Genomic DNA, 23,087 nt, shown 5'->3' on the forward strand with positions numbered 1-23,087 from the left:
GCTGTTCTGTGTGTACAGTTTTATTTCATCATGATGTTCAGTTATGGCGTTGAGAATGAGCTGTGGGTTATTAAAAATTAACTTATGTACTCCTTTGAAAACAGCAAGAAGTACATGTAGGCTAAGTTGTACTAGTTTAGATATAATAATAGGCCTAACAACAACAATAATAATATTAATAATAAAAACCAATAATTTTGTCTGTTGAATAACTAGTCAACATTAATACAGGAGAGGATGTATCTATGATCTGAAGTTGTGCTGCTTTATGCACAGTATTTTCCAAGACTCCTGCATACACTGTTCCCTCTCAGGTGTTTTACTGCTCCACCTCTTTGCCCAGAAGACAAAAAAAGTTGCACACTCAAATATCCCCGACTAGTTTACTGTTTATTTCTCCCTCATGTGCACTTCGAATTGTGAAATGTATGACCTTAACCGTGGTCTGTAGTGCAACTACGATTTAAGTTTTTGCTTGAGAATCATTATTACTGTTCATATCAAGATGCTTCTGTGCCAAGAGTTGATGACACCAACTTGATGTTAGTTATTTTTTTCATATTGTTCATATGGTAATAAATACAAACTCTATTTTGCCAAAACAATATTGTATTTTGTTATCATTAACTGTAACTGGAGCAGCCTAGGTAATGTTGTCAAAATAATCTGTTATTAATCATAATAGTAATAGCCAATAGTATTGATATTTGGAGTTGGAGAGGTGAGGCCAGAGCACCAGCATGTGGATGTACTGTGTATGCTTAAACCGTCGCTCACAGTCGCTCAAGCAGCTCATCAGGGGAGTTGAATTTCTGCTCAGGAGTTTTGAAAATGAGAGGGAACATTGCCTGCATAGTTTATTGTTTGTTGTATTGTTGTTTATTGTTTTTAATAAGTGAATGCACTGTACGTTCTCTATATTTAATCTTTGTGGTGAAATTAAGGTGGGGATGACAAAAAAGTATGTGGCGCCAGCAACAGTCTGGGTTTAACATTGCCCGCCCCCGTCTTAGACAAGGAGTGTGTGATACTGCAAAAGTTGGTATCAATCCAATACCAAATAAATAAATACAGGGCCAGTATTGCCGATGCCGATACCAATACTTTTTACTTAGGAAAGCAGTTTATCTACTTTAGAGTAGGAGAGAGCAATGTTTCATTATTTATGAAGTGAATGCAACATCAATATGCAAATTTGAATAGGGTTAGGGGTTAGGGATCATTGTGTCATTTTGTAATCTTTCCTTTAATTAATCATGATTATGATCATAAAACACAGGACAAATATATTGCGGTAGTTTGGTCTGCAGCTGTAAAAAAGAAGAAGCTCCAAACGCGCTCCTCTTCCTCTGCCATCATGCAGCCACAGCAGTGCACTGCTGATCACGCAAGTATTGATCAGTACCAATACCAACGTTGGTATCGATCAATATTTTAGATCGATCCGCCCACCACTATTGGACAGTAATTGCACAAAATGCTGGAGATACAATTCCAGTGTGAGAGACAACATCAGAAATGAGTTCCTGTTAACATGGGAACGATATATTTCAAAAAGAATTAAAAGGAGACTTTATTTCTCTGTCATGTTCACGTCTCCTTCATACGCTGATGTGAAACCACACATGTAGTTAACAGGAAACAGATGAATGAAAGGAACATGAGGAGAAGTGGAGGTGGTTACAAAGGAGCGTCTGCTCAGTCACTCATCACTTCAAGTGACAGCGTGATGTGATGACAGTCTGTTTACAGAGGAAGCCACTAATACCACTGCCTGTCTGCTCACATCTACGCTGCTGGGAGCTCCAGGAAATGTGGGAATGTATGTAAATGATTGTAACTCCTGTGGTCCTTTTCCTTGACTTGTCTGCACTTCTCTATCTATCTATCTATCTATCTATCTATCTATCTATCTATCTATCTATCTATCTATCTATCTATCTATCTATCTATCTATCTATCTATCTATCTATCTATCTATCTATCTATCTATCTATCTATCTATCTACATAAGCACAAGGATCCTCCATTATCCATAATAATGTATGTTATCTTAACTGTGGAACCAAAAACCTTTTCCAATACCGCTACATTCACCTGGTTGGCACCATGTATTTTTGCAACTGAAATCTCCAAGTTTAAGATATCCACAACAGATGTGAGCCATTATGGGATGTTGAGTATATCCGGTTGCTTCCATCCATAACAAAGCTACCAATTTTTTTGCTGCAGTGATGCCAGCTAGGAGAACGCAGCAGTTGAGAACTGAAAGATGACAATCAGAATCATCATTTACTAACAAAATCAACGTCGGTGTGAAAGGAGTTTTGTCGACAAGCAAACATAGACAAACCACCTTAAAGGGATAGTTCACCCAAAAATTCACCCAAAAGTCCTCTGTTCCTTCTCTGAGTTACGGGGGATCCGTGCAGCAGTATTTGTCCATATTATGGTTGTCAATGGATACCAACTTTCTTCGTCCAAAAAGACACACCAAAAACATCCAAATACCTCCATGCTGCTCGTATGTAATGTCCCTCTTGTATTGAAGCCCCGAAATGCAAAATTGTCCCGAAAAAAATTGAATAAGTCTATTTTTCAAGTTTGTTTGTAGCGGAAGCTTCTCGAAGCTCATCTTCCCGGTTCATCCAATTTGGACGAACTGGGAAGAGGAGCTTTTTTTCGGGACAATCTCGCATTTTGGGGCTTCAATGGGCTTTATGCACAGCTCCACTACTTCCTGGACACACCTGGATTAATCAGTTGGTCCAATAATGTAAGACAAGAAATAAAGGAGCTGCCTTATTTCAGGAAGTAGTGGAGCTGTGCATAAAGCCCATACAAGACGGACATTACATACGAGCAGCATGGAGGTATTTGGATGTTTTTTGGTGTGTCTTTTTACAGTTGGTATCCATTAGCAACCGTTATATGGACATGCACTGCTACGCCGAGACCCCGTGTAACTCAGAGAAGCCACGGAGGACTCTGAAACTTCTCCCAGCCCTTAGTCCACATGAGGGGGAGGAGATAATGAGTGAAATTTCAATTTTGGGTGAACTATCCCTTTAAACCCGATGGTTGGCTCACTGGCTCCACCAGCACGGAGAAAGTTTAATGGCGGTGTTCAACAAAGACACTAAAGATTATTATTCCTTGTGTGCTATTATCTGATCTAAGGTTATTGGCTCATATTCAGCTTCTATACTCAGATGTGACTTAGATGTAGATCAGCTCGTATCTTATGACCAATTAATGCAGCAAACCAAGCCAGCGTTCACATTCTCTAGACATTACCTCGCTCCGGGGTTGGACAAGGAAGAAGAATGTGTGGACTGAACAACAACGTCTCTGCTTTTTGCCGAGTCTTAAATCTACACTGAATTCTAATGTTTAGTCAGAACAACAAGACAAAAGGTTGTGAACCGCTGCTGTGCGTTATAGGCAACACAAACAAGGGGGAGAACTTTTGGACAGACTTTACTGTAATAAAGTCCATTTTTCTGCCTTAGTTATAATTGCAGATAATAACCTGGAGACTTAAATGAAAGCTCTGTTTTAACTCGGATTTTAATGAAGCCATATGTAAATTCAAATCTCCCTAAACTCCCCATTTCTCCTGTCCCGTCATAATGAAGCCCATCTGCTCACTTCCCCCCTCGTTTTATGGTTTGATCTTGTGAAGTGCACACTCACAGACACACTACACACACTACACACTAATTACTCTAACTCTCTCTCCTCTCCTCCACCACCAGTCCCATCCTTCTGGGGTTTGGTGAACTCAGCCTGGAACCTGTGCACCATAGGGAAGAGGCAGTCGCCCATCGACATCGAGACCAGTCACCTGATCTTCGACCCCTACCTGAGCCCTCTGAGGCTCAACACGGCCGGACGCAAGGTAGGCCTACGTTGTCCCAGTTGTTTCACATCACAGGCTCCAAACCGGTTTCAACTCATGACCCAGTTGAAAATCTCAACAAAAAAAAAAAGAAAAAAAAAAATGCTTGTGACCCACATCCAACAACACAGATAGCAAATCATTTATTCTGGGAGTATTTTTCACTGATAACAATCAAACTATCAGGATTTAACTTTTTTCAAACCCCCCTGGGACTTACTTGTTGTTCAGTGCTCGGTGACCTTTAGAGGAGAAGGCACTGAACAGTGTGTATGGATGTGTCATGATACAAACATGCATGTTTGTCCCAGGTAGGTTCAACACATTTCAACACTTTTTGGCCTCCATGTCTTTCTCACTGCGCGCAATAAAAACAACAAAAACAAAAAATGCCCTCAATTACTGAGATACTTTTACCACAGGACGTCGGTCTTTGGTGAAATATAGTAGGTAATTTGCGGGGGAATTTTTACTTTACAAATTACTGACATGGTGCATTCGCACGGGATTAAAATCACAGACGTCCTCCGCAATTATTACAAATGACCAGAGGTCCCCAGGTAATAGTAATCCTGTGAGAATAGGGCTTTCACTTTCAGCAGTGAGTGACACTGTGCAACTCCTATGACGGGTCAGTGCGCCCACTTGCAAAGCAGATGCTGATGTGTTTTTTTCCACATTTGAATATTAATTTTCACATTCAGATATATATATATATATATATATATATATATATATATATATATATTAGTGCTGTCAATTAATACGATTAATCTCATGAATGTCATAATTATGGTGTGAATGACACATTAACATGGGCAATTGGAAAAGCGAAGTGTTTCCACACTACATTTATGAGCCTCCGCACCGTGAAATTCTTTGACCGGCGCAAGACAGACTCATGTTTTCATTCATCAAGAATTAAAGTCAGAGGTTGGAAGACGATCACATACCGTCGTAGTTCCCACCATAAACGGAGATTCGGCGGCGTTATTCTCATGACTCGCCACGAAACCGAAAGTAAAGAAACGCTGGTCGGCTCGCCCAGCATTTCCACCACCACTAATAATAACAAAATAACCATAGAGACAAAACCATAGATTTATCTAAAATGGACCATTAACAAGTGGTAACGGAGATTCATCCACATTAATATCAGACTTTTTTATTGTTGCAGAATTTTTCCTTCTGCCAATGGAGAAACTCCTCGTTGTCCCTTTAATAACACCTTACAGTAATATATATATATATATTCAAATTTAGAATATTGGTTGACAGCCCTAGTGCCTCAGGCACATGTCAACATGGGACATGCTCCCTAACCACCCGACCACTGAGCTTGCCCTAACTCTGACTGACTGAGGAGGAATGGAGCGTTACACTGATGCTGCATTCACCTGCAGTCGGGCAGACGGCCGTCGCTAACAAACCAGATGTCATTTTAGTCACAGAAGTCGAGAGAAAGACGGTAAAACGTGGGTCAGGTAAACAATACGACATCGCCATGACAACATATAGTCACGTGTATTGTTTTGCCTCGTGCTGACGGACCACTTGTTTACATAGAGGCTTGTTTAAGCCGTTACGTGCAGCGGCTGTCATCCGTCTGCCGTCTAACCGATTCCACGTGAATGCAGCATGAAGAATACGACTGAGTTGCTTGCGATCTACAACCGCACCGCTAGATGGGAGGAATTCTTACACAATGTACCTTTAAGTTGTTTTCTGAACATGTGTTTCCTGAGGTTTGACAGTGTTGAGCCCTCAGGGCCACCGTACCCTCAGGGCCACCGTACCCCGGTTGGCCTGTGATGACCGGTCATTTGTTGCTGGTTCTTCAGAGGCTGGGTGTCTGTTAGAAGACACTGGCCAGCTGGTTTCAGCCTGGTGTTGGAGACTGGACATTAGACGTCCTGATGGCAGCGGGGCCGTCCCTCTCTGACAGCGCTGGACTTTAACTCATCACGATCACGGTGGCTGAGACCAGCACATGACACAGTCTCACAGTCGAGACTGAGAGAAGCCTCTGTCTGACAGAGACTATGAGCTTTTCATCCGTATCCGAAGGCTTTGAAATTCCCAGCTGCATTTGACTGCACCGGGCTCAGGAGGCATTACAATTTCAGCCCTCTACACAGCAATCACACTTAATCTTTGGTGGAAATCCCCTCTAAAGCACCAGACTCACCGTAAAAACACGGCTTTCATGATGTTGGACATCGCATCCTGGATTAATTTTTGTATTTAGTAGTGTATTCTACTTATTGGCCATATTTAGGTGAAATGATATCATAGCGTGGTATTTTCAGTGGAGAGGGAAACTGACACCATCAGAGCTATTGTCATGTTACCGTTGGGTGACCTTTGGGAATCTATTGTGATCTAAATGGTTTTGAGATTAAGAGATTAAGGTTCAAAGTTTCGACATCCTAGAGAGCAAGGCTGTACAGTACAGTTAAATGACAAGTACTCTTAATATACTCCTCCTTGGTACACTTTAAATATATAATATTGAACCAAAAGTCTATCCTATTTGAAAATAGGTTTTTCTCTAAAGTCATGCATTCAGATTGGACCCTGATAAATCTGCCACCTCATTTCCTGCTCAGGTCTTCTGAGGACAACTTGAACAAACAAAAAGACAGTTAAATACACAATAGATAACTAGATTAATGAATGAATAGATAACACACCAATAAGTTATCATTTAAAGGTGTTATGAAATAAAACATTTGGCTACAGAGAGTTATGGACTTTTGTTCTGTGTTCCCTTTGTCGTTCCCTTCCAACAAGTTTTGCATTACATGTGACTGGAGGAGAGAGGTTGAGCTGTGACACACAACGGATTTACAGAATAATATCATTTCAAATGTCTCTCTGAAGGACTGGATCGGCTCACACAAGCTGTTCCATCCAATCAGGGGAAATGCAGAATGATGGCGACAAGACGGTAAAAACATAAAAGACGGGTTTAGAAAGAGAATCAGAATCTTTGAAGGCCTCCGTAGACAAGACTGAGACACATTTAAAATGTAGACATTACAATGTATTGGCTGCATTAAGGATTTCCACTAAGAGGTCACTAAATAGAAGCAATAATAAAAACAATTCAAGGAATTCTAAATGTTCTATTCATCCATGTGTTTTTTTGTTTTCTTCTCTCTGGTCTGTTTTTCAGCTGCAGAAACAAAAGCTTTGCTCAATTTGTCATTTTCTGAGCTCTGAACTCACTGCTACAGCACCGTTCTAGTTACAGTTACACTTAGACAGACAGTGAGCAGTGTAGTGGCTTTAACATCACACCGCTGTTCAGCAACCAGCTAGTGAGTAGGTTTCTGTATTGTTTTAAAAAGAATGGCAATAACTGACAATAATCTCTTGGTTATCACATTAAGTAAATCACAGAAACATTATTATTTATTTTGTTTTACTAACAAACAGTAGTATAAGCTGTGTAATTCACTCTAATGTCTATTGAAGCAGAATAAATACAACATCCTAAACATGGTTGACATTCCCAACAGTGTCAGTGAGTAGATAAAATCATCCAAGACAGATTGTCCAACACTTTGGTTCAGCGGCTTTAAGAACAGTGACAGAGCAGTGAAGGGAAAACCTTTTTTTTTTTTTTTTTTTTTTTAAAGTCTAACCTTGCAGAAAGTTCCAGTAGAGAACTCATCTGGAGATAAAACCAGTTCTACAGAAAAACCACATGTGATTTTTCAACATTTCCCCAGTGGGGTTGAATTTCTGCCTACACACTAGAGTCATACTGGCTATTACAGTCTCTCTGGAGGTGCATTCCTCTCACTTAAGTATTTTTTAATAAGTGTCCAGGGTCCATAGACCCTCTCTATACAGTTCATGTAGTACTGAGGCTGCACCTTCCATCATTATTCATTTGATCCATTCTTTATTATTAAGCCATAGAGAGTTAGAGGGAGTAGGCCTGTTTAAAAAGGTGGGTTTTCAGATGGGATTTGAAGGTGGAGAATGAGTCAATGTTCCTGATGCTGGGGGGGGGGGTTCCAGAGACGGGGGCAGAGCGGCTAAAGGCTCTTCCCCCCATGATCCTCTTTACAGAGAGAAAAGCAAGTATCAGATCCTACACCGTCCACCTTAGCGCCCAACAAACACACCTCAGGACTAATTATTACACCATCCTCCATAATTAAACGTAGACAAGGTTTTGGCCAAATTTTATGTGAATCACCTGTGAATTCCCATGTGAACCCATTTTCCACATGTGGACATGTTTTACATGATTTACACATGTGCAAATAACATGATTCACATGTGCGAAATGTGAATCACATGTGAAGTTCATGTGTTTTTTCTGTAAGGGCAACTTCAGGCTTTATACCTTCAAAAACATTCTGTTATTATTACAAAAGGATCATGATATTGGGTTGAACATCACAGTAAAATGTGGGAGCGACTGTGATTTTCCCTGTAGTTAAAAATAGAAAATAAATAGTGATAATTAATATGGATAAGTGACATCGTTCCAAGTAGCACAATGCCTCTGCTGTGTGAATATAAAAGGAGAAGAAGATCATTTTTGATATGTAGAACATTTTCACCTTGGAGCAGATCACTGTCAAAATATTCATTAAAATAATCATTTTTAGTGTTATCTACAAAACTGGCACATACCGTCTTGAAAACAGGCCCGACTTCAAACTAAAGGCACATTTGACTCTAACATCATCCCCTTCTCTTACTTTGAAGAAAATATGAGTCATAAATCATTATTTCACAACATCATGTCTTTTATAAAAAATGGATCTTGTTGGGGGCTTTGATCTAGGCAAAGAACAATATGGTGCTTTGCTATTACATTTTAATATTCTCCTTAGAGATTTCCAAAATCCAGGAGCAGCGTTCTCTCAGAGCGGGTTGAAGGTTGGCTTCAACGACCGAAGGTGTTTCCTCGCCTCAAGAAACGGCTGAATGTTTGAATAACTGTCGGGGAGCTGGAGCTCAGGCTTTAACGCACCGACTTGATCGTGAATCGAGGAATAATGTATAACTACAGAAGCCTAAAAGGGACAAAATGTAACATGTTATCGGAAAAACTGAACATATTAATGAATGCATTAGCAAATAATGGAGTGTGAACAGAAGTGTTCTGCTGAAAAAGTGGAGACCTTGGAGCCACATCCATCTACTGAAGATTGAGCTTCAAGGTTGAGGAGTGAATCACAAAGTCTGTTCACACCTGTCATTAAAATGCATCTTAAAGGAGAATTCTGGTCATTTTTGTCCCCTAAATCGTTGTCCTGATGGTCACCCAGTGTTGGTTGGAGCAAAAAACGTGACTAAAATTGATGCAGGTAAACCAGAGTTACACCATGACTACCCGGGGCTAGGGATAGCCACAACGCTAAACTATGGGGGCAATTCTTTCAACCACAACAAACACTCAGAAAACAATCAAATATCTATGGTACATGACTGGAATCCTTATGACACACCACTGAACTCATAAACTGTACGGTTATACTGAGTATAAACAGTATAAACTTTGTGTTTTTGCATGTAGCCACTCACCTCAGATAGCCCAACTCTGAAACATCCTGGAAAGACATTACTATCCCATCACAGAGCGCTGCTCTCCAGGATGTTTCAGAGTGATAACATGCAAAAACACAAAGTTTATACTGTTTCTACTGTACACTATATGAGTTCAGAGGTGTCATAAGGATTCCAGTCATATACCAGAGATATTTGATTGTTTTTTGAGTGTTTGTTGTGGTTGAAAGAATTGCCCCCATAGGTTAGTGTTGTGGCTATCCCTAGCACCATCTAGCCATGGTGTAACTCTGGTTTACCTGCATCAATTTTAGTCACGTTTTTTGCGCCAGCCAACACTGGGTGACCATCAGGACAACGATTTAGGTGTCAAAAATGACTGGAATTCTCCTTTAAGTGATCAGATCACAAGTGGACAGCGAGACGCCATCTCTGCCTCCCCATTTCCTGTCTCAACTGTCTTATCATTAAAAATGTGCACTGCTTACCCTTGAAAACGGTCCACAAACCATCCATACAACCCTCAGCCTCCTTGTTCCTATATTCTTACTTTAGTCTTAACCTTTCTTTGTCCTTTGGTAGTTTCCTTTTGTTTTCATCTTCCTGCTTTCCTCCTTATTCACGCCCAAAACTCACTGGTTGCATCATTGCATAAGCTGATGATTGACGTCTGTCTGCTTATTCTTGAAGCATTAAAATGTAACACCTATATAACATGTCTACTGGGGTCCCAGTAAAGAGGGTCTGGTGATGCCCATGTGTTGCCCTGTGGACACCAACATCCATTTTCTCTTCTTTAACCACAGCGCCGTCATGGACGACGTCCTGCATTGATGCCTTGTCCTCATCTGAGACACAGGACGCATTCACTTTTACACCATGAGAGAAATGTGGACCTTGACAGAAACATGTTGGTGCCCGTTTACTTTGTATTCAGGGCTAATCACATGTGTTCACTTGTGATCTGATCACTCAAGATGCATTTTAATGGCAGGTGCAAACAGCGCTCATAAATGTCTTTTTTATTGTCTTCTTCAAATGTTAAGAAGAAAAATGCTGTGTGGAATTCTGCTTTACAATACGATAATGAATTACTTTATTAATCCCCAAAGGGAAATTCATTTAAATTGAGACACAAAAAAAATTAGAACCTTATGGGCATAAATGATGAAATCAAAACCACATATTACAAAGATCCTCCGCTATAATTATCATTTGAAGAGGAAAAACGACTTTTCAAATAGCTGTTATTTTTCCGTGACACCTCCCAATACTCAATACTAGTGATTAGGATTTATGGTAGAAAAATGAAAAATAATGTTCCTAATTATGTTTTCATCAGGGTATAATCACCTGAAACTAATCTCACGTCTAATGATGAGTAAACTTCCCGCACATTACGGCGGTTCTGAACATTTGTGTCTTGGCATCATGTGTTGTAAGCGAGTGCAGGCACAGAGAGAGGTGATTACACTCCTAACAGAGGAACTGTAATGGAGAGCGCCCACTTCATCTGCTCCATGACAAAGCCTGGACACTCATCCACTTAGCTATGGCATTTTAGCTGCAGCCTCTCAGCTCAGGCTTTTGTATGAAAATCAGATGCATTAGATCCTCCACTTTCCAAAATAAAGCTTTCAGGAGCCTTCAGCTCCAAGACTAAAGGTGTGGTACATCATTCTCTCTGGAGATCAACTCGGTTTCATTTTGCTTCGCGATTATTAAATAGTTAAATCAGGACATAATGGGCCCCCAGAAACATAAATCTCAAGCACAAGCATTAACTCATACAGGGTCCTTTTTATTTCTTTGTTACGCGCTAATGCCACACTTCTATTATTTAATTGCTCGTGGCTAACGCTGTTGCGCGGGGGCCACAAAGAAAACCTAGAGGGAACATTAGCCCCATCCGTGACCTCTTCAGAGAGTCTTATCCCTGTAATTCCCTCTGAGACTCGTTCATTGTGATGAGGACTAAGAAGTGCCATGGGGTGAGCTCCATGTTATTTCCCGAGAGAGAGCGCAGTGTCAGCCACTAATCACGGCGGCTGTGGCACACTGTGGTGCAGGCGAGGATGGGTCGGGATCAGATGAGCGTCATCAGAAGCTCAGGCTCTGCTAATCCAAGCCACCGGGGAATGTAGGTCGCCCGGGCGAATGAAGAAATCTGGATTACTGAAGCACTGTGCCAGAGCTCATTTGATATTACATTTGCATGGAAGTTCTGTTAATATGCGTAGAAATGCACATTGCAGATTCCCTTCTTGGTCTAATTTCTGAGAAAAATAGAGCAATTTTAATGTGCTTGTAATTAATTATCGGTGTGTGTGTGTGTTGCCGGTGGGAACACAGGCACTGGCAGGGTCGACCCAAACACACATAAACATGGCGAATGTGGTGGTGATTCAAGGAACAAAACTTGGCTGATGAAATGCAAAAACTGAGGTTTTAGGCAGGCGAATGGAAAAATGAAACTCACAACATCCCGACTGAGACGATATGAGGTGAGGTAAGAAAAACACATGGAAAAACCCAATGAACTAACACAGAGTGGGAAGGTGGCTCTGAGTTTACTGAAGGAGAAAATGCATAAAAAGAACAGATTGCATGTGGAAAGCCTTGTATGAATGGATGAGCTCCAGTAACTCTATTTAACAAATGTACTTAAAGGGGTATATGCCAACATTTCTTTTTAGTGTCTTGCCTCACTCCCGAGTCCATGACAAGCAGATCATGGACCATCCTTCCGACTGTGTGTGCAGTAACAAGGGAGATACGGGCAGAGCTGGCACACCGCTAATTAGCTTAGCTCAAACGCTGGAAGTGCATGGGTAGTGTTAGCCTGCCTCCACCTAAAGTCATCATTATGTTATCTATTTTTAGACTAATATTAGTAGCTAGATAATGTAATTTTTAGCTAATTAGCTTAGCTCAAACGCTGGAAGTGCATGGGTAGTGCGCCCTGCAGTCTAGTTTTGTGTATATTTCTTTCGAAAAATTACATTATCTGCTAATATTAGTCTTAAAATAGATAACAACATAACGCGAGTCACAACAAGCACACTGGACCGTTTAGAGTTGCTGAAGAGTTTCTCTGATGACTTTAGGTGGAGGCAGGCTAACACTACCCATACACTTCCAGTGTTTGAGCTAAGCTAATTAGCGGTGCGCCAGCTCTGCCTGTATCTCCCTTGTTACTGCACACACAGTTGAAAGGATGGTGTATATCTGCTGGTCATGGACTCGGGAGTGAGGCAAGACACGAAAAAAAAAATGTTGGCGAATCCCTTTAAGTCAAAAGTCATTGTACTGTAGCCTCAGGCAGCCCGGGCTCACCTGGTGTTGTGTGTATCACAAAGGCTTGATCCTAACTGCAGCAACCATGGCAGGTACAACCTGTGAACCTCTGACGCATTTACATTTGTGCACACGTACGAATGTTCATTAATGTGTATTTTCCTTTTTAAATAAATAAATGAATAAATAAAATAAATAATAAATGTCAACCTCTCTCTCTCTTTCTGTCTCTCTCTCTCTCTCACATTCCTATCTCTCAATCACTGCGGCGGTCCGAGTACAGAGGTTATATGCTGTCATTCCGACATCCCACCATTCCGACATCCCACCACTCCGACAACCCACCATTTAGACATACCAACATTCCGACATCCCACCATTCCGACATACAACTATTCTGACATGTGAACGTCCCAGGTGACTCCCTTTACCTACATGGTTGTGTGTAATGACGCAGCAGAGCGCAGACATGGACTAGTCTGCCTGTCTAGCCTCTACCTGCTCTTTCTACTAAACTTAACCAACTCCTTTCTTCATTGCCTAAGCCCAACCAGTGCAAAATCTGTTGGGGAAGAAAATACACTATTAGAGGAATTGACAGAAAGGCAGGATGTTTATAAAAAGAAAAACATACCGTCATTCCGACCATAGGAATCAGATATTGTCGAAATGACAGGATTTGATAGAAAATTAAGTGTTGCCATTTAGACAATTAGAGACCAATGTCGGACTGGTGGGATGTCGGAATGACGGTTGTCCCCCGAGTACAGACTAGACGTTTTCTCGGGATTTCTGTGATTTGGGAATCAATTTTCCTATTAGTCACGTGATTGGGACGTGTGAACGGGATTGGGACAGTGTTTCCCATACATTCATTTATACGTGGCGACCTGCCACAAATAAATTACGTTCGGTACGGATAGATTTTTCAGGTTTTGGCTCGACCAATGCAATGTCGTTGGCGTTCATTCATCTCCGCATAGCGCTCAGTGTTGCCAACTTGGCGACTTTCTCGCTAAATCTGGCGACTTTCCAAACCCTCTTGCCGTCTTTTTTTGTCAAAAGCGACTAGCGACAAATCTAGCGTCTTTTTCCGGTGATATTACAAACGTTTCTGGTTTGGAGATTCGGACCTGAAAGCCCGTTATCACATCTGTTTTCAACGAGCAGCGGTGCTGCTGCGAGCCCCGCCCCCTGTCTCAAAGCACTCTCAGGCAGTCAGCCTCACACAGTAGTGTCAAAGTCCTTCTAGGCAATAGAGAACATCTCTGGTAGTGTCACGGAGCTGTCTCCGCTGCATTCAGAGACGGCCCCCGCTGAGGTAATGACGTCATTTAGCGACTTCTAGCGACTTTTACGACAGCCAATAGCGACTTTGCTTACTGAGGAGTTGGCAACACTGATAGCGCTCTTTCTCCATTATTGGCGTTCACACACACAGAAGCGTGCATGCATGACAGCAGTGTGTGGTAAAAGTGAAACTCATACAGTCCGATCGCTCTATAATACACACGGGGCAGATTCGCCTACAATCGTTTGACGACTGTGACGATGACTGTGTGTTCTAAAATAGAAGAAACGGTAACGGGACAGGATCGGGAGTGATTTATTCAGGATTGGGACAGGATGGGATTTTTTTTGACTTGGTCACTGGACCAGGATGGAGCGGGGAGCGGGACAGGATTGAAAAACCTCTCAGCCTCTAGTACTCTAGTTTCTGATGTATGAGTCTAATTTATTCCGGCCTCTACTCAGTTGCTCATTTTTATTGAATTATCATTTTAATGGCTACTTGATATTTCTGTCATGTTATCTTATTTCATTATTATAGTGCTGTTCGTTTGGTGTTTGTAGTCAGTAAAAGGAGTATTTATCCTCCATGTGGCATAAATAAAGTGAAGTGTAAATGAAGCCTGATTGTGGTTCCCTGAATCCTCATCAGTTCTCCTTCACATCTTTTCTTCCCTCATGATGATTTCCATTGAGGTGTTTAGGAAATTAGTTTGCTTTAACTTTTTGACTTCAGACACAGCTGAAACCAAATGCACAGTTTTATTCACCACAGTTATCTAATGTTCCCAAGAAATGATGTTAGACCAAATAAAATATAAAGGATCTGGTACAAGGACTTAAAAATGTATCAATGGAGTAGCCATTAGCCACGGTAGCTTTTTCTGTTTCACTCTAACAGCCTGAATATAAAGGGATGTCATAATGATGTAATGTGTTGAGCTCTGTGCTTGGATCAGGGACTGAAACATTAACAGCCTGTGACTTTCTGCTCTAAAATCTCTTAGCACCTTTCCTCCCCCTGGGGGGCTCCTGTCCACAACGGTTTTAGACAGAGTGCTGTGTTCACAGTCAGGCTCCGAGGGGGGGCCTTAATCCTGCCATGAGTCAAATCCACCATCCACGCTGCTTCCTTCTCTAGGTTTATATGGAGCTGTCCAGTGGGACGACTTTACACAGATGTTTTAATGCAAGCTGCTTCTTTATTTAACACTAGCTCAGAATTTCCAATTATTCAGTGGCAGCTGCGTGACGGGAAAGACACGACGGATTTTCTCAGAACTACTTGATTGATAGTGAAACCGTGTGTGTTCTGACTTTCACTGTATATTGGGATGGTTTTGGCACACTCAGCTGTGTTCTGTGTGATTTGCTGACTAGGCCTGTAACGATACGCGTGTCGAAACTGAAACCGCGACACTCTAAGACACGAACCTGTGTCGCCAATGAAACGGCAGAACCGCGACACACCCGTTCCACCGCTGCGTGTCTGTGGAGCGGTGCGCCACTCTGACTGCAGCCGTTGTTGTTCCACAGACGGAGCGGTGCGCCACTCTGACTGCAGCGGTTGTTGTTCCACAGACGGAGCGGTGCGCCACTCTGACTGCAGCCGTTGTTGTTCCACACGGAGCGGTGCGCCACTCTGACTCTGACTGCAGCCGTTGTTGTTCCACAGACGGAGCGGTGCGCCACTCTGACTGCAGCCGTTGTTGTTCCACACGGAGCGGTGCGCCACTCTGACTCTGACTGCAGCGGTTGTTGTTCCACAGACGGAGCGGTGCGCCACTCTGACTGCAGCCGTTGTTGTTCCACAGACGGAGCGGTGCGCCACTCTGACTCTGACTGCAGCCGTTGTTGTTCCACAGACGGAGCGGTGCGCCACTCTGACTGCAGCCGTTGTTGTTCCAGAAACGTCTGGAACAACATTGGAAAAAGTCGCTCTTGACAAGGAAAAAAAAGTTGGGACCGGACCTGCCGTCGTGACAGCGAGTGGTGTCACGACTTCCTGTATCTGGCCCTTCAAATTAAAAGCCCTATAGCCTTACATATACAGTTCAGTCATATTGATTTAGACTTAATTTTGACAAAACACGGCTCCAAATGTTTTTTTTTCCTGCGACCAATCGACCAATGAGATGTTGGTCGGCTAAATTGCATTGTATTATAATTGCTTAACTATTGTAAAGGGCATTGAGTTTTTGCCCTGTGCATGAAAAGCGCTTTATGAATAATATTGAATTGAATTGAATTGAATAATGTTTTTTTGGTCGACCAGTGCTTGGTTGACTATTTGGGGGCAGCCCTAGTTATAATTGTTAATGTTATATATTGTTGTTATGATAAATAATCCAGTTTTTGTTATCAAAATCTCTTCTTTTTTTAAACCTTAATAAAATTCGAATTGAATCGAATCGTGTATCGAACCGTGGGTCAGAAATCGAGATACGAATCGAATCGTGACTTTGGTGTATCATTACAGGCCTATTACTGACTGCTAATGTTGGCTTTACCTTGACCAGCTGCCTCGCAGAAACCCCTAATGTTGGATTTAGTGTGATGGATTGAGATGTTTTCTGAGATGCTTGAAGATGTACATCGGCACTTTAACCCAGCAGGTTGTTCTCTCTACTCACCAGGCTCCTTAAAAGACTCTGATGGTGAAATGAAATGGTACTTCACTCAACTCTATTCCAGTCATTAGCAGTGAGATCAGTTTCCTTGACATTGGGAGCACCACTCTCTCCTTTGACAATTATATTATGTTGGAGAAGTCTGAGAATATAATATATTGATATAAAAACTGTCTTTGGAGCTTTCAACCACATGTCAATGCCTTTGAAACGAAATAAGATTTGAAATAAATGTTAAACAGTGATGTGTTGAGCTGGCTGTTCACATGGGAGGTGATCGGAGCTCAAGTGTTGGTTCAAGAGTGCGTTCTTCTCAAACCTTGACGGTTCTATCAGAGCTGTCGTGGCTTCGGCTGGGAGCCTCAGGATGTTCAATAGAAAGTTTAGACCTGGAGGTGTGGAGTGTGAACAACATGCCCATCGGCCATGAAAGGGGATGTCAAACCACTTCAAAGCAACCGAGGCATCCAGTGTTTTTACAGCTTGACCCACGGTTGGAGCTGAAGAGCATTTGATGTCGGTAACGTAAAGAGAAGAGACAGCAGCAGTGATGTGTCAGTCATCTGAGTTGGCCTTTGTGCTGCTTGACTCTCAAGACAATCTCCCACTCTGCATTTCTGTTATTGGTCTGAAAATCAGCTCAGAAACACATGAACCATCTCGTGTCACTATATGAAATTGAAACTATGAGTGCAGAAAGAAAAAAAAGTCTTATCAAATGAAAAAATAGAGCTGTTGTCAGCACAGGTGTGTGATAGGGGAACATTTTCAAAGAGTAGACCAAAGAGCTGAAGTAGGTTGGCAGATGATTCAGCAGAAGAACAACAAATGGTGTGAAAGTTATCTCCAACAATACTGTAGACACTTCAGTGCTCTCTAAGTTTGGACTTTTAACATCGTTTCCGCATTCAAAAGAAACAAATAACAAACACTCATGAAATTCTAATGTGGTCAGCGCAAAGCACTAGCTATTAATTGTACGGATTGTCTGGATGAATAATTAAATAAACGAGTTATGTGCAGTGATCTCTCTCAGAGTCATTACAGCATTCGGGCATCACAGAATTCCTCTTTTTGTTGATAATCACATCTCTACAGTCTTTGGGCCGTGGTCCATCGGTGACAGCAGTTTGACACATCATGATCCAACTGACTTGAACGTGGATGGTGCTTTTACAGGATTACCCGCTCCATACTGTAGGTGACTGACTCTTTTCATTTTTGTGAAAACGCATTTATTTAATTGGTTGCAATTGGGGTGTGAAGAGGATTTTAAAGGGATAGTTCAATATTTTGGCAAATTAGCCCATTGCCATAATAGGTTCGTTACCTTTAATTGTCAGTGCAAGCTGTTTTTAGAACGGCGGAGCAGAGCCGTGAGCTGCTCAGAGCTACGCTACGGAGGCTAATGGGATTTCTTGGTTTCCCTCATCAAACTCATCAAATACACAATCCAACAACTCCACAACGCTCTGGTGGACAAGTTGTGAGCTGCACATTCACCACGCTATGAGATAATAACACAACGTTACCACACAGAGTTAGTTTTGTATGTGCTTTATTGTTGTGTGTGTGTATTCATACTGTTCATGTTTCATGTGTATTGCAGTCTTGTATGCTGTATTGTTTTGTGTTGTATGTATCCAGGCTCCCGCAATAAGCTTTTGGTAGCTTCAATGGGAGACCTCATGCACACAAAGTATGTGTTGTATGTGTGTGTGTGTGTGTGTGTGTGTGTGTGTGTGTGTGTGTGTGTGTGTGTGTGTGTGTGTGTGTGTGAATAAACCAAACCAATCAGCTGTTTTGCATGAATTTACCTCCAAAAGTCCAACCTCCAACCTTACCTTTAAATGTTTGGCCAGGCCACATCATATACACCTCATACTTTTGTGTTATCTCAGTCTGATTGTGCACTGAAGAAAACATCCATGGTAAAAAAAAAACCTGAATCATCAAAATATCTAACTGTAGCAACAAGAAGAGCAAAGAGTCAAGAGACAGAAGGAGAATCGTTTCCTACATGTGTCTCTTGTTGTCAATGTTGTTATCTCTGCTGTGATATAAAAACATATTTTTTGTCCTCCATATTGTTATAGGGGTTGGACAGGGGTCAACTTTTTTCACCATAACCATGAGTCTGGGTAACACTGATCTACAGCGTTCAGTCGTCTCACTGAGCTGCTGCTGTTGCAGACTTGTCTGACCTCTCGAGGTTTTCTCACCGGTTTCCTCCGCTGGGCTCTTCCTTGTTTATTAGTGGGGCTGTACAGTAAATAGACATGGACATGCTACAGTACATGTGTAGAGCCGGACGCTGACACTGATCATCAGCCGCAACACCCCCAGTTTGGGTTCAGATGGAGGCCCCTGTTGCAGCTGTCTCTCAGCACTTCACTGTCTGGAATAGAGGTAAAAAAGAAAAGAAAAAGGTAAGCCTCTCTCTGGCTTCCAGCCAAGTTACTCTGCTAACAGCTCTGTCAGAGTGTGATGCACCAGAGAAGCAACTGGTACACGTGGAATATCTCTCTGCTTCTACTGTCTCATTTCAGTAGTTTATGTGATGTTGAGGAAGTAGGAGATAGATTTTATGTGCAAATATCACATGCAGCTGACAGTAATTTCACCCCCAATGTGTGTTGCAGATAAAGGAGCTATTTAGAGTTTTCTAAGTTCTCTCTGCCACCAAACATATTTTTGATGAAGCAGGTGCTTGTGATTGTTTCTTAAGAAGAGCTTTAGCCATTGTTGCATTTATAAGACAAGAAGTCATAATGTGTTATGGAGACTGGAGGCTACAGTCAGTCACAATTGGCCAGAGGTTTCTGAGGAGAGGTGAGGTGCTCATATACACTACTGACTGGGATCTGGTTGGGTCCGAGCTTCGGACTGTGTCAGATTTTAATTTTCAGACCCGTTGAGACGTCTATTCTATGTCATGCATCGTCTTTCCAAGGTAACCTCCTCCTCCTTCTAGGTAAGATTTCTGACCAATGAGAGAACAGTTGGTTCACACATTGCATTTGTTTTACAACTTTGGACCGCTTGGGACTGTTACCATGTGAACACAAACGACCCAAAAGAAAAATGCAACAATTGTTCCGCTGAATCGGAACAAAGCAAAGGAGCCACAAGTCTGAATACACCCTAAGGGCCATGATCTACTCGCCACTTCATCAAACGTACGTGTACACAACGCATCGTGTTTGTGCCGATCATATACTTGTTGCAGCCAAAATGCACAATATTGGCGGTCTCCACTTGGGGCAGACAACAGAAATATCCGGAAATTGTGAAAAGCCCCACAGATCTGTCACCAACTGTATCGACAGGCGCCTGTCACTATGTAATGACATGGACACATTGAGTTTCACACCAGGTCTGTCAGCCTCTCTTCAAACTGCTCCGACAGTGACTCCGTCTGTTCTGGTCTGATCTCGTCAACGTGTTCATTCATGTACCTCTAGCGGTCATGCCAATATTGCAACTCGTGCACGCATCACAGCACTTTGCGTCAAAAGTGTAAAGGCGTATTCTCTTCAATCTGGTAGAATTTGATATTGGTACTGCTAAAATTTCCAGAATTATTGGGCTTTTTATTTTGCTGTGCATCCAAAAAAGCACTGTGAAACCAAGGCAAAGTGCAGTATCTGCAAAGAGTAACTGTACTCCCTACTTCTAGAATTACTCTATAATTCCATTGGAGTAAAACCAAGCCAAAGTATCTGTAGCTACTACCAAGGCAAAGTATCTGTAGCTAATACCAAGGCAAAGTGCCGTATCTGCCATAAAACTGTCAAAATTGGTCAGAAAGACAAACTACAAAATACATTTAATTCAGTCCACCTTTATCTAATCAGTTATAGACTTGGTAGTTATTCATCATTTGATGCTTACAGTAAACCTGACAATGAAAAACACAAAAAGCTGTTTTTCTTTGGCATTTTTACAGATACTGCACTTTGCGGTCGTAGGGCAGCATTAATCAGTCATCAGACTTCATTCATTTAGTCACCAACAGCTATGTACTGTAGTAATAACAAAACTACAACCATTTCTTGTAAACATCTGTAATTTTAGAGAACCTATTTGTAACAACAGCAGAGTCTGTATCACTTCTTGACGTTTGAACACGTTTCCAAGCGCTCTGGTGGTTGATATATTTACTCCTTGCCCAGGATCTTGTGCAAACCGCTGCTGTAAATGTATGAAGCAGACATGCATACTAAATGACACACTACACACTACACAGAGCAGAAAACACACACCACACAGAGCAGAAAACACACACCACACAGAGCAGAAACACACACCACACAGAGCAGGAAACACACACCACACAGAGCAGAAACACACACAGCAAATCTTCAGGATGGGTTTTGTTTCCATCCTCTCCTGCAGAGCATCTCTGAGCTGCAGTACTCCATCACACCCAACAACTATAATGATGAACCGACTGCGTGTGTGTGCCAACTGATCAGGCTACTGGCCAGAGTTAACGGGATAGTTCACCCAAAATTCAAATTTCACTCATTATCTACTCACTCTCATGTCGACTAAGAGCTGTGAGAATTTTCAGAGTCCTCCGTTCCTTCTCTGAGTTACAGGGGGGGTCCGCGTAGCAGTATTTGTCCATGTAATGGTTGTCAATGGATACCAACTTTCTTCGACCAAAAAGACACACCAAAAAACATCCAAATACCTCCATGCTGCTCGTCTGTAATGTCCCTCTGGTATTGAAGCCCCGACATGAGAAATTGTTCCGAAAAAAATTAACTAAGTCTATATTTTAAGCTTGTTTGTAGCGGAAGCTCCCAGTGTCTCGGTTCACTGCTCTTCCTGTGTCACAATTTCGCGAAACAATTTCTCATGTCGGGGCTTCAATACCAGAGGGACATTACAGACGAGCAGCATGGAGGTATTTGGATGTTTTTTGGTGTGTCTTTTTGGACGAAGAAAGTTGGTATCCATTGACAACCATTATATGGACAAATACTGCTGCGCGGACCCCCCCGTAACTCCGAGAAGGGACGGAGGACTCTGAAACTTCTCACAGCTCTTAGTCGACATGAGGGTGAGTAGATAATGAGTGAAATTTGAATTTTGGGTGAACTATCCCTTTAAACTAATCACACTGTGCATACATTTGGACTGTGGCTGCACCTGGTGGGAGGAATATACAGTTCATTTCACTACTGTTAGTCTTGGGAGCCACAGGACCACAGGGTTTGTGAATGTGATCCATCATTATTACTGCAACATCTCACCCCAGTGGAAAAACACAGAAAAGAGTGAATTTCAGAATAACATATCCAGTAATCAGCCATTTGTAAGATTTGGCCTTGTTATCTGCTTCTATCTCCACCAACTCCTGACATCTGAGGAATCTGCAGTCTCATGACGTGAAATGAGTCTTCACATAACCAATTCCTTTTGGTGTGATGTGGCGCATCTGCATCTGTTCAGCTGCAGAAGACCTGACTGTCAATGATCTTCCACAGGCAAATTAATCTGCTCTCTTTTACAGGAAGCAGCTCGACTGTAGTAAGAGTTAAATCCTCTGTTTGAGTCTTGTTTCATGATTAATGCTCTTGTGCATCTGCTGAGCAAGAGCACATAGCATAGCCATCTGTCCTGGCCAGTGTGTGTGTGTGTGTGTGTGTGTGTGTTTGGGAGTATGCTGAGAAGATCAAGTGAGAGAGAGAGACGGGTTTGTGTGTGAAAAATGATGGCAGAAATTGAGAGCAAATGTGGGAGCATGTGTTGGTCTGCGTTGCTCGTGTGCGTTTGTGGAGGTTATAGTGAAAAACAAAATTTGACACATTTGACTTTGCCTGTGTGTAGTGGTGTAGTGTAGTGTGGTGCAGTGCACACCTGTGTGTTACCGTGGAATCCAGGCCAGCCCCTCTTGTGCTCGACCTTCTCGTGAGTTTCCTCTGAAGCTGCTGCACAACAGATTGGCTGTTTTGGCTCCTTCTGTCTGCAACAGATTTCTTTGTTGCTCAAGAGTTTACACGACGCATTTACATACATTTTCTACCGCACAAACTCTGCTAAAGAACACCTACTGTACTGTACATTTTTGCCGTCTGTGTATGTGTAACTTATACAAACCCCCGCGCAGCTGTTGGCACCCCGTTGCTCTGCACGGCCACTGAGTCGGGGATTTGACAGGCCCTGAGCAAAGTCAAGCATGGGGGATCCTGAGTCCCAGCTTCAACGCTCCGGAAAGCTCTTATCTTCAAGTTTATATTTTGTAGATGGTTTTCGGTTCTGGCTGCAAAATGTGACTTTGCGAGCTCAGAAAAAAATATTCTCTGTGAGGACCTGCAGTGCATTTTGTAGGGAAATCAGGAGCCAGAGTTGTTTTGTTTCTTTTTGTTTGTTTTTTTGGAAATATGTTTATTGATTTTCAATGAAGAGAAAAATGAAAAAAG

The 23,087-nt window shown here is 42.1% G+C and overlaps 2 protein-coding genes across 2 annotated transcripts in view; both read left to right on the plus strand.

Annotated features, from left to right (window-relative positions):
* Positions 1-6,519, plus strand: part of LOC146983785 (carbonic anhydrase-related protein 10-like) — a 157,599-nt gene extending 151,080 nt beyond the window's left edge. Inside the window, exons 4-6 of the mRNA XM_085785322.1 lie at positions 3,639-3,669; positions 3,759-3,901; positions 6,511-6,519. Coding sequence (XP_085641448.1) covers positions 3,639-3,669; positions 3,759-3,901; positions 6,511-6,519 — 183 coding nt within the window. The remainder of the gene's footprint in view (positions 1-3,638; positions 3,670-3,758; positions 3,902-6,510) is intronic.
* The window catches only part of LOC146983857 (carbonic anhydrase-related protein 10-like), an 83,379-nt gene continuing 64,052 nt past the window's right edge, over positions 3,761-23,087 (plus strand). The window contains exon 1 of the mRNA XM_085785238.1: positions 3,761-3,901. The gene's annotated coding sequence lies outside the window, so the exon portion shown is untranslated. The remainder of the gene's footprint in view (positions 3,902-23,087) is intronic.

Source organism: Trachurus japonicus, chromosome 8, assembly GCF_045865225.1.
Source record: "Trachurus japonicus isolate A0001 chromosome 8, Traja_1.0".
NCBI classification, from domain to species: domain Eukaryota; kingdom Metazoa; phylum Chordata; class Actinopteri; order Carangiformes; family Carangidae; genus Trachurus; species Trachurus japonicus.